The sequence below is a fragment of the Mesoplodon bidens genome (genome assembly GCF_964165515.1).
Source record: "Mesoplodon bidens genome assembly, contig: HAP1_SCAFFOLD_118, whole genome shotgun sequence".
Lineage (NCBI taxonomy): Eukaryota > Metazoa > Chordata > Mammalia > Artiodactyla > Ziphiidae > Mesoplodon > Mesoplodon bidens.
The window spans coordinates 1,126,818-1,139,605 of NW_027671260.1; the positions used below are offsets into that span (position 1 = coordinate 1,126,818).

General features: G+C 46.7%; 1 protein-coding gene across 1 annotated transcript in view; it reads left to right on the forward strand.

Annotated features, from left to right (window-relative positions):
• Nucleotides 1–12,259, forward strand: part of LOC308611653 (forkhead-associated domain-containing protein 1-like) — a gene marked incomplete at its 3' end in the record, with an annotated part of 28,715 nt that extends 16,456 nt beyond the window's left edge. The window contains exon 5 of the mRNA XM_081260356.1: nucleotides 12,234–12,259. Coding sequence (XP_081116482.1) covers nucleotides 12,234–12,259 — 26 coding nt within the window. The remainder of the gene's footprint in view (nucleotides 1–12,233) is intronic.
• Between the last annotated feature and the right edge of the window lie 529 nt (nucleotides 12,260–12,788).

Below are 12,788 nucleotides of genomic sequence, written 5' to 3' on the forward strand. Positions count from 1 at the left end.
CTCTTGTTCTGCCATTTACTGTGTGACTTCAGGCAGCTTTTATTTTTTTAACATCTTTATTGGAGTATAATTGCTTTACAGTGTTGTGTTCATTTCTGCTGTGTAACAAAGTGAATCAGCTATATGCATACGTATATCCTCAGATCCCTCCCTGTTGTGTCTCCCTCCCACCCTCCTTATCCCACCCCCCTAGGTGGTCGCAAAGCAATGAGCTGATCTCCCTGTGCTATGCAGCTGCTTCCCACTAGCTATCTGTTTTACATTTGGTAGTGTATATATGTCCATGCCTCTCTCTCACTTCGTCCCAGCTTACCCTTCCCCCTCCCCATGTCCTCAAGTCCATTCTCTACATCTGTGTCTTTATACCTGGCTGCCCCTAGGTTCATCTGAACATTCTTTTTTTTTTTTTTTTTTAGATTCCATATATATGTGTCAGCTTAGCCTCTCTGAGACTCATAGTCTAGCTTGCCTCTATTTTTTTAAACTTTCTTTTTTTTTAAGTTAATTTTTATTTTATATTGGAGTATAGTTGATTTACAGTGTTGTGTTAGTTTCAGGTGTACAGCAAAGTGATTCAGTTATACATACACATATATCTATTCTTTTTCAGATTCTTTTCCCATATAAGTTATTACAGAATATTGAGTAGAGTTCCCTGTGCTATACAGTAGGTCCTTGTTGATTATATATTTTATATATAATAGTGTGTATATGTTAATCCCAAACTCTTAATTTATCCCTCCCCACCACATTTCCACTTTGGTAACCATAAGTTTGTTTTCAAAGTCTTTGAGTCTGTTTCTGTTTTATAAATAAGCACATTTGTATCATTTTTTTTAGATTCCACATATAAGTGATATCATATGATACTTGTCTTTGTCTGACTTACTTCACATAGTATGATAGTCTCTAGGTCCATCCATGTTGCTGCAAATGGCATTACTTCATTCTTTTTTACGGCTGAGTAGTATTCCACTGTATATTTGTACCACATCTTCTTTATCCACTCCTCCATCGACATTTAGGCTGCTTCCATGTCCTGGCTGTTGTGAAGAGTGCTTTCTGAGACTCATAGTCTAGCTCGTCTGTATTTTTTTAACTTTTGATAATTCGTGTATTTTATCTTGTTCTTTCTATCCAGATAACTATTTTTTCTACCAGTTTTATTGAGACATAATTGACACACAGCACTGTACTGAGCTTAAGGGTGTCTAGCATCATGATCTGACTTCCCTGCCTCCTGCAATGATGACCACAATCAGTTGAGTGAACAGCCCGAGTGTTTTTAAAGGCGGCGATTCTGATTTTCATTGCTCTGCCAGGTGCCAGGGATACACCGAGGAATAAGCTCTCTGAGAATAAAGATCTGGGTTTGCTCTTCTGAGTAGCCAGAATAGTACTCCAGTCTTTCTGACTTGGGGCTGTGTATTTGTATACGCATGCTTGTGTGTATGTGTGTCCATGTGAGTATGTGTTGTGTGTTGGCATGTGTGTGTATTTGTATGTGTGTGTTTGTTGCCTGCATGAGCTCTAAGGAGGCCAAGGTCATAGAAGGGTGCCCTTCTCCTCAACCAGGAGGTGATGGTCAGATAGTTCCTTGCAGAAGCCTGCCCTCCATCCTGCGAACCTTCCAGGCAATAGGTTTCCAGACAGCAGGCTCTCTGGCTTAGAGCCCCAGAAATGAAAAGTGGCTGTCCTGCTCTGAGGGAGCCTGGATGTGGTGTTTCCAGTGCTCACTGCTCTGAATTAAACATTACAGGCCTTAATCTGTGTGTGACATGGGGTTGCCTCAGGCAGAGGACAGTTTCCTTTCACACCAAGCAATGACTGGGAGAGCTGGGCCAGTGACAGAGTTGTGACTTTCCCTTTGATGTGCCCTCTGGAGAGCTCACCCCTCCCCAGGGTGCCCACCCCCGCCCCCAGGGCTTGGCAGACTAGGTCCCAAAGCAGAGACACCAGACCACAGAATGGGACAGAGAAGGGCCCCCAAAAAAGCCATTGTCATGTACTGAAAACCTGAGGATTTACATAATGAGGTTTCACATGCATTATTCCTGGGCTGCCTCATTCACACACAACGCAAGGGACATGCCAGCCTGTTTGGCGCTGGACATCCCTCAGCCGAAAAGGGTCTGAAATGGCCAACCTGAACCTTTGTCAGGGTCCCCAGAAGAGCTACAACTAGTAGCTTTCAAATTCGTGGAATTCACAACTGGGGGAAAGGCTTACCAAGGGACAGGCACCTGCTCCACACCGCACATGCTTCATCTCTCCCATCAACCCGCAAGGGATGCTGGCAAGTGTCGGCCCCTTAGAGAGAGGGGAAAGCTGAGTTGACAGAGGGTACCGTTCCCTGGCTACTAAGTGGCAGAAACAGGATTCCCTCCCCACCTGCTGCCCTCCCCCGCCCAGGTTCACTTTTCCACACCCCTTCCTTCTGTGTCTCCCTTACCAGGGTGGCCCCCTTGAATACATCGCACCATTGCTCCTGGGGGTTTCACTCCAGGACTCAGGTTTGCATTTCAGGCTTGTTGTTAATATGTCGTCAGAAATCCCTGTTTGTCGGGAAGAAAACAATAATCCATTTGAAAGTTTTGCTGGATCCTAAAGGGCACTTGTATACATCTGTCTTGGCATCCGTTCCTTCCAGGGAGTATATCTTCGTTGTCTTTAAGCAGAAATGAACAGAAAGCAGAATTCCTCTTTTCTAAGTTTTACACTTAGTATTTTCACAAGGAGCCTTAGTTTTTTAGCCTCCTGTATAAAACTTTGAAACTCTTCACCCGTTCACAGAGGTGGCACGGTTGAAGCACTGAGATGAAATTACACATCTTAAGCTTCAGAATTGCCCCCCCCAAAAAAATGGAGTTTGTAGTTTTAATGTTTGACCATCTCTTCACCAAGCAGACCTTTCAAGAATCAAAAGTCCTATTTCCACACTAATATCTCTGGCTGTGAAAATGAGACTTGGTATAAGATGCTGGGCCTTCACAGCGAACTGGGTCTGTGGCTCTGTCCATGTGGCAGAGGGACGGGAACCGCGGCCCAGGCCGTGCTCACTCGAATCCACTTCCCACATCACTCGAGAAGCCGGCAGTGTCTCTCAGAGTTCAGAGGCCAGATTTGGAGTCAAACAAATAGGGGTCAAGCCCCACCACTGCCCCGAATGACCCTGAGTAAGTGGCTTGACCTCTGTATCGCAGGTTCCTCAACAAAAGCAACCAAAACTGTTAGCAAGGGGCCTACTGCGTGGGGCAGCGGGAGGGTTAAATGGCAAAATGCCTGCAGTGCCTGGCACATCACAAGCCCCGTTTCTAAGGGTGAAGAATAGGCAGCTCATGGATGGGTGGGGATTCCTCTATTTCTTTCAGGGAGCTTCCTGCCAGCTGACGCCTTCCCCGGTCCTCCCAAAGCCGCCAGCTCTTATGGGACGTGCTCTTCTCTTTGGTGAATACGACTAGGCCACGGCCAAGAAAGGACCCAGATACCTTTTGTGAATGGGCTAAGGCTGGGATTTTCAAGAGGAAATTTTTAAATGCACAGAAGTTGCCACTTGGGAAGCACGCAAGCCCTTTCTCAGGGCTTGAAGTGTAAGAAAGGCTGAAGGGCACCAGCTGCTTCTGGCAGGAGAAGCCGCTCAGCTCTCCTGCCAATCAAATCTCCAGCCAATCAAGTCCTGGCTAGGGGGCGTGACCACCGCTTTGTCTTGTGGTCTCAGCCAGGAAAAGCCCCTAACCTTCCCTCTGCTTAATTAGCTCAGATCCCTCTTCTTTAAGATGAGAATAAAAATGGCACCTAGCTCGTAGCCTTCCCAATGGGAGCTTGTATACAAAACCCTTAGTACATAGGACCACAAAGCATACATGCTCTCCTACCATCGTCATTATCCTCACTATTCTCTTTAACTCACTATCTTCCAAGATTTCCTTGGGCCCAGGTATTCTTAAGATTCTGGCTTCTTCCGTGCCACTTGTGTGTTTTGTTTGTTTGTTTGTTTGTTTTTGCGGTACGCAGGCCTCTCACTGTTGTGGCCTCTCCCGTTGCGGAGCACATGCTCCGGACGCGCAGGCTCAGCGGCCATGGCTCACGGGCCAAGCTGCTCCGCGGCATGTGGCATCTTCCTGGACCGGGTCACGAACCCGCATCCCCTGCATCGGCAGGCGGACTCTCAAACACTGCGCCACCAGGGAAGCCCGAACTGTATATTTTTAAATGGTTAAGATGGTAAATGTTATGTATATTTTACCATAATTAAAAATTAAAAATGTGAATTATTGGGGGAAAAAAAGCCGTTGGGAACTTTGTAATGGATGGCTCAGTCTGTTAGCACTGGACCTACCATTCAATCTCAATATCGTTAAAAACAGGATGACCAGACATTATGTGCTCACTGTGTGATGCAGGATGGATCACACAGTACCGCCTACGAAGGCGTCTGGACAACAAAAAGACTTTGATCTCCTCAGACCTCTAGATCTAACTATTTGTTTACAGGAAACATGGGGAAAAGAGGAACAAGTTAACTGAAACCAAGAAGAAGTGATCAGCCAAATCCAGGATGTGAATGTTCTCCAGGACAAAAGACCCAGTTTCTCCAACAAATCAGTGGCTGGGGGATAAAAAAGGTCAGGGGCGGGTGTTGCTGTTACAGAATTAAAGACATTTCAGAGACATAACAACCAAGTGTAATGTGTGGACATTGTCTGGATCCTGATTCTAACAAACCAACAGTAAAAAAGATATCTCTGAGAGAATCAAGGAAATGTGAGCATGGACTGAATATTAGATGATATTCAGGAATGATTATAAGTATTTTTAGCTGTGATCATGTCAAGGCGGGGATAATGTAAAGGAACAAAAAGTCCTTTCAGTTAGGATGTCTTTATGGGTGAAATGACACAACTTGCTTTAAATTAACCTAGAAAAAAACTCAAAAAGGAAGAAAAAAGAATGAGAGAACACTGGGAAAATGTTGAAGCTGGATGATGAATACATGGAGTTAATCGCAGGCTTTTCTAGTTTTGTGTGTGTTTCCAAAATCCCAGAATAAAAAACAATTTTTATGTAGGCAATCTCAAAGGAACATACAGACACACACACAAACAGAGTGAGCTACAGCCAAAGCATAAGCAAATGAGGAAGCCATTTGCCTTTAGTAAGTGCAGGAAAAGGGAGATTAAGCCTTGGGCCTTGAAAAATGAGCTAACCAAGTCTAAGATGCCTATATTAAGCTGGCACCCTCAAAGATGCTCCACACCCTGGCAAGAGGAGGGCTTAAAAACTTTTTTTTTCTGGACTTTCAGAAAGGGGAGCCTATGAAAACCTGTAGTTTTCAATGTGGCTCTGGAGGGGAAAACTAATAATGGCCACAATACTGATGATGATGATGATCACCCTGAAGGTTTGTAACCACGTGGGTCTGGGGCTCAAGTTTATACTCCATGTATTCAGTGGGAAAACTCCCAAGTTGAGGAAATAAATGTCAGTGTTCAGAGGTTATTAGCATCCCTGGCATCCAGCTGAAACAAACAAAAAAGACTTCCGAGAGCAAAGCAGCCAGGAATCAGACCCCTCAGGATTCCCACAGATTAAGTTCAATCAAGAATGAGATCACAGTCAAATTACTAAACATCCAAGCAATAAGTCAGTATGAGCCAGAGTAAGCAGACACAACAAACAAGACATTGAGACACCACCCCTCTGCCACTCCCACCCAAAGACTTCAGATGTTGGAATTATCAGATAACAGATTCTAAAATCACTATGTATTCAATATTTTTTTTAAAGAAGGCTTTTAAAATGAGCAAGGAATGAGACTATCAAAAATGGCCAGGCATTTGTCCTCAGGAGTTTGTGGGAGCACAGGAGAGCTATTTGACCCCTGTACATTTGGCTCTTCCATTCTGGTGGGAAAAACAGATTTCTTTACAGAATCAAATTATGCTGGCAATAAAAATTCAAGTGCTTCCAGGAGCCAGAGAGGAAATATGAGCAGTGCATTGGGCAGGCAGAACATAGGCTGTATCTAAAGAGGGAGCCTCTTCTCAGCCCCAGCAGATTGTTGATCTATATACAAGAAGAGAGTCCAGGTATTGCCAGATATTCCCATTTTCCCAAAAAAAGGCATAAATCCAGATGTCAATGAGCTGTACATGTTGGCTACTGTGGTAGACATCTGGTTTTTGTCACCTAATAGCAATTGACCTCTCTTCTAAAATATTATGGGGTTATGATCCCCCTTTGGGGACAACACCTTTCTCCTAGTCTCAGTCCAGTTTCTCAGAGATGGTGTTGATTCCACCTCTGGCTGCAGGGCTGGGCATGTGGCTCAAGCTCAGCCAATCAGAGCAGTCTCCTGGGCCACAATAATTGGCTGAGGAATGGGCTTGTGACCCACCCAGAGAAAATGAGAAACAGTGAGGCCATCGAGGGAAGCTTAGGAAAAAGACTCTTATCCTTCCCTATGGAATTCAAAGCTGAGAAGATGTAAGGGCTGGAGCTTCGGCCGCCTTTTTGTGACCATTATAGAGAGATTCTGTCTAAGGTTGGATCCACATGGTTCAAAGAATCCCTGAGAGCTGGAGAGAGGCCAAGGCCTCATGAAATCATCTGAGCCTGAACCCAGAGGTTCCCTCTAGACTTTTCATTTTTGGTAACCAGTGAATTTGCATTCATGCTGAAGACAATTTGAATAGGTTTCTCTGTCACTCCACAGAAAGAGGCCTCTCCCTTCAGCAACTAATTAAAAGTCTTAACACACTGGGAAAACCAGACAAACATATCTGAGGGCTGACCATGGACCTTCAGTCTGCGGTCTCAGCACCTGGCCACCCCTCTCCTTCTGTACTCTTTTCCCTAACTTCTCTGATGACTCATCTTCTAGCCTCCATTCCCACTGCTCCTTCCTTGGACAATCCTCTTCTCTCCCTGCTCTGCCTCCGGAAATCCTACTGTTCCCTTAAAACTCAAGTCAAATGGTTCCTTTTTTCTTAGCGCTTTCCTGACAACCCCACCCTAAGCCCTACCCGAGGCAGAAGAAGATACCTCTTGCTCCATCCCCAGGCCCCTCTGATCCCCCCGATGAACACTCAGCCCTTCTGCTGAGGATCCTAATTACGCAGCCACGTTCCTGTCTCCCCTGCTTCTTGACCGTGATCCAAATTCAGACGCAGATTAGAAGGGATGATATTTGAGGCTTAATTTTCAAAAAACAATCAGTTCTTAGAAGTCAGAAAACATGGTGAAAGATGAGGATTTGGGTCAGGGATTCGAAAGAAAAGAACAGTTGTTCCGCAGAAAAGAGAGGGTCTATGTGGAGTGCAGTGAGGAAGGAGGAAACACTGGACATATTTAGACCAAACGAAATGATTCAGAGGAAACCTGAGAAGAAATGTCTAGAGAGGCATGAGGTTGATCTGACTGGAAAGGAATATAAAAAATGTGTGACAGGAATGACCCAAAACAACAACAACAAAATGCCCAAAATAGGTGCACTGTTCACATGAGAAAAGAATGCAGACAACAGGAAGACGCTGAGCAACCTCCAGAAAACAAGAGAGAAGGTGACAAAGGATGAGGTCATCTCAAACCAGATAAACTGGGAGGCTTTCTATTCATTGAAAGGGGTTTTTCAAAAGCTAAGGCTCATGTTGGCTTGCCCCTGATGGAAACTCAGGGCACCGAGGCCTTCTGGAATTTTCTGTTCAACAGACAGACACAGGGAGGGTCCCAGGAGGCCAGGCAGTGGCTAGATGTACCAAAAGAACTACCATGGGTCAAAGGTCAAAACAAGCAAGGTCTCAGTTTATGAGCCACCCCAGGCAAGCACTGTCTCGCTTTTTACTTCTAAGGACCATGGGACCTTTGTCCACAATTTCCATGCCTCCAACCCTGGGACCAGTTCTTTCTTCATGTGATAAAATACCTAAGTCGGACAGTAGCCAATCATAGCGGCCTTTAACCTTTGTTGGGGACATACCTGGTTGAGGCTCTGAGCCCTCTTCCCAGAAAAATGCACACAGCCTCAGACACAACAAAGTTTCCTTCCCGTTTAAGCAGTTTATACCCTCCCTGGGGCCCATCTCTTGAACAATATTTCCTAAACTCATTCACTTAATCAAAAAAACATTTATTGAGTGCCAGCTACCTGGTACCTGCCAGGTACTGCTGCCGGGTACTGCTCCGGACACCAAGGATACAGGGATCCTCGCCTCATGGAGTGGACCTTCCAGTTTGTACTTGAGCCCTCAAATGATCAGAATGTCTGGCGAAGCGGCCCGGGAATTCAGTGATTCTGACATGGGGCTAGAATTAGGACCTGTCGTCCCAAAGAGCCCCAGCTCAAACACCCCTTCTGTAAAGAGAGAGGGGAGGAGTGTATTGAAAGCATGTGCTCTAACTGGGAAGCTCATAGCCTGCTGAGGGAGTGTAGAGGGTACCTGCACTTTGGAAAAATGTTTGGCAGTATCTCATAAAGCCGGACGTATGTGTGACCCAGAAATTCTACTCCTAGATATATACCCAAGAGATATGTGCACATGTGCAGACCAAAAGGCATACACAACGGCCCCCAATTATCCCTGGTGTTCACACCTCTGTGTCCCCTCCCCTTGAGAGTAGGCAGGACTGTACCTTATTTCTAATCAGTAGATGCTGCAAAGGTGATGGGCATGTCATTTCTGTGATTATGTTACAGAAGATTGTAACTTCCATCTTGCCTGGAGACCCTCTCTATGGACTCTCACTGGCTTTGATGAAGCAAGCCACCTTATGGAGAGGCCCACATGGCAAGAAACAGTGCAGGATCTCTGGCTAACAGCCAGCAAGGCGGTGAGGCCCTCAGACTAACTAACAACCCTCAGGGAACTGTATCCTGCCAACCACCACATGAACTGGAAAGAGGATCCTTCCCCAGCTGAGCCTCAGATGAGACCCCAGCCCTGGCCACCTCCCTCATTGCAGCCTGGGAGAGACCCTGAGCAGAGAACCCAGCTAAGCAGAGCCCAGATTCGTGACCCACAGAAATTGTGACATAAGTGTGTGTTTTTTGGATCCGTTAAGTTTGCCGTAATTTGTTCTGCAGGAATAGATAACAGAGTGTAATGCAATGTAGCAGTGAGAATGAATGAACCACAGCTACATCAGACAACGTGGTCGAACCTCACATACTTGAGTGAAAGAAACCAGGCAGCAAATGGAATCTGTAAGATTCCATTTCCATGAAGCTCAAAACCAAGCAGAATTAATCTATGATTGGAAGTCAGACAAGCGGGAGGGGGTAACAAGAATGAGCACAGGGAGTCTTCTCGGAGGGGAGGGGGTGGGTGGTGATGTTCTGCTTCTTGTTCTGGGTTCTGGTTAGGGTGGGTGCATACACTTTGTGAAAATTCTTCAAGTGTACACTTATCAGTTGTGCTCTTTTCGAGATGTATATTATGTTTTGAAAACAAAACTTTACAAAAAAGAAAATATGCTGGAGTCCAACAGCTAGGGTTCGAATCTTGGACCTATCACTTACAAGATTTGTAACTGGGCAAGTTACTTGACTTTTCTGAGCCCGCTTCTGTGAAATGGGTTGGGCCAAGAATTAAATAAAACAGTGCATGGCATAGTGGCTGGTACCTAACAAGCCTCAGTAAATATTAGCTAGTTTGGTTAACCTCATTCATAGTGGTTCATTGTTAATCCCCCCAAAAAAAGTAGTGGAGGTTGATTTGCCTGGATGCCTGCAAGTTGAATATATGGAGTTCTCTTGCACGTGCCACGCCACAGAGACCAGCTGGATTCTCAGAATCCCTCTAGCAGCGATCAGGGGAGCTCAGCCTGCCTCTGACACCCACACCCAGAAATGTCCCTGGGCAACAAGCAAGATGATATGCGAGTGTTCAGAGGTCAACTTTGTCTGGGTTGGGACTGAGACGATGCAAATCAAAGCTCTCCCCAGGATGGCTGTGATCGGGTTGAGATGGTGCTGTCCTCCCACATCATCAAGAAAACAACAAAAACAAGCAAACAGACAGACAGCAACGCGGACATTCACAGAAGGAGTCTGTGGTACCGGGCACAGTTTACTACTTCACACATATTAACCCATGTGGTCTTTACAGTCAATGTTGCTATTACCTCCATTTTACAGGTGAGAGAAGTGAGGTACAGACAGAATAAAACAAACAAACAAACGAAACCAGGCCGATCAGAGGTGGGATCAGCAGCCTTCATCTGCAGCTTTCAAACAGAACATACAGACTGACCTCCCTGGCAAAGCTTTTTTTCTGTTTTTTTGTTTGTTTTTTTTAGAGAGAGTGGTTTTTTGGTTTTGTTTTAAGTTTTTTAATTAATTAATTAATTTATTTTTGGCTGTGTTGGGTCTTCGTTTCTGTGCGAGGGCTTTCTCCAGCTGTGGAAAGCGGGGGTGACTCTTCATCACGGTGCACAGGCCTCTCACTATCGCGGCCTCTCTTGTTGCAGAGCACAAGCTCCAGACGCGCAGGCTCAGTAGCTGTGGCTCACGGGACTAGTTGCTCCGCAGCATGTGGGATCCTCCCAGACAAGGGCTCGAACCCACGTCCCCTGCATTGGCAGGCAGATTCTCAACGACTGTGCCACCAGGGAAGCCCCCTGGCAGAGCTCTGATTTGCAAGACATGAACATCCCAACCAGCCTTGTCTCTATCTGAGAAAACACCTGGGTGACTTCTCATTTTCTGACAGGGGAAGGGGGTGAGCACGGCCGCAGAAGGCCTCAGTGACCAGCTGTGATTTTGTGCTTTGAATTTATTTTTGTGAACCTGTGTGTGTGTGTGTGTGTGTGTGTATAAAAACCTGCATTTCCTTAGCCCATAGCGTCAGGTTATGAATGGACTGTGGAGCCTCCAATGGCCCTTTGCTCTCCCATCTGTCACCTACTCAAGAGCTTAGCTACTTCCTGATCCTCGAGCGCTCTCTCTCTCTCTTTTACTCTCCCTTTCTCCTTTTCCAGCTCTTGCCCTGGCTCTCTCTTACCCCTTAAAGGCTGGGCAAGCTCCCTACCTCTTCCAGGCGGGAGGCCAGCATTCATTTCTTGTTGGAATGCAGGGGACAACAAGCAGATCTGGGGAGGGGGCACAGTGGATGGGCTCTCCCGGTCAAGGACAGCCCAGGGAAGGTAACTGCGGCCCAATGAGATTTTATGGGGCAGAGGTCCTGCAGGAAAGAAGCCCAGTGGGTGGCAGGAGAGGTCCCTGGCAAGCCCCAGCTACCCCCTCCTGGCCTCAGCTCCCTCCCCCTCTTGCTGCAGGCACTGCCCAAACTTCAGGACAGCCGGAAGCCCAGATTGTTCAGGGCTGAGGGAAAGCAGGTGGTGAGCATGGGTGTCTCGTGGCTGTGACACCTGTCACGTGTGGTCCCCGGGGAAAATACCGTCCCATCACAGTCATCTAGATTCAAATCCTGTTCTGGCTGTGTCACCTTGGTCACACACCTCCATGGCTCTTGAGCCCTATTTTCCTGTTCCAGTGGGAGTGACGTGATAGAAATAACACCCGTCACGACACTTTTGGGCGCTTCTCTGCAGAGCTCCGAGGTCCAGGTGTTTCACACACACCTACTGCCCCAGGTTATGCTGAGGATTAAATGAGATGATCCACAGGAAGGACTGGGACAGAGCCCTGCGGGTGGAAAGCCCGGAGTTAACATCACTGGCTCCAGTATTAGGAGGACAGCTGGGAATGACAAAGCTGGGACCTGGACCCAGGCCTTTCAGACACCAGCATCCTGATGTTGATGGAGACACAGTACAGCCTTGGTAGCCACCCAGAGCTCAAGAAGATTGATTGATTACAGGCATCACCAAGGAGCCCATATAAACTAGAAACCTCTTTTTTTTTTTGGCCATGCCTTGTGGCTTGCGGGATCTTAATTTCCCCACCAGGGATTGAACCCGGGCCATGGCAGTGAAAGCACCAAGTCCGAACAAGTGGACCGCCAGGGAATTCCCCAGGTGCAGTATTTTGAACACCCCATCATCGCAAAGTACAACTCTCACTCAGCCCAGGACAAGCTATGATAAAGCCATGAGTTATTGGGGTATTTTAGTTTCTGTTTTTGAATTTAAGTGGATGACATGGAACTGGGTTTTTAGACTTTCACACACCCTTTGAGATGACTGTGGCATCCTGTGGGGAGTGGCAGGATCCAATCAAGATTTGGCAATTTCTGCTCCAGTGAGCCTGAATGTCAGCTTTGTTCTCCGTTTAGTATTTCCTCATCGAGAGATGGACTAATGGCAACATATGCTCTCCCAAGCCTATCAGGGGGCCATGGGCGGCTCCGGCTCCAGGCTGGCCTGGATGGGCTCCGTAGGGTCTGGCTGGCAATGAGCAGGGTTGCGTTCTGTGCTCATGTTGATGACACTGAAGACAAGCATGGAGATGGGCATGGGGCTGGGGAGGGCCAAGGCTACAGAAGCCTAGGTCCTGGGGTAAGGACAGTTCAGCTCAGCAGCTCAAGAGTAGGAGGCAAGGCTGTGGGCGGGTGGCAAGGGCTGCCCCTGTTCATTCACTCATTCGTTCATTCAGGCACTGTTCTAGGTACTGGTGATACAGCAGTGAACAAAAGAGAAAAAAATCCCTGCCCTCATGGAGCTTAAGTTGGGGGCAGGGGGGAGTTGGGAGTGGGGAGACTGACAACAAATAAGAGAAGGAAACTAAATAAATAGCATGTTAGAGGAGTGGTAAGATGAAGGGAAGAGCAATAGAGTGAGGTGTTTGTTTTGTTATTCATGTTTTTGGGGGGGGTGTTTTTTGTTTTGTT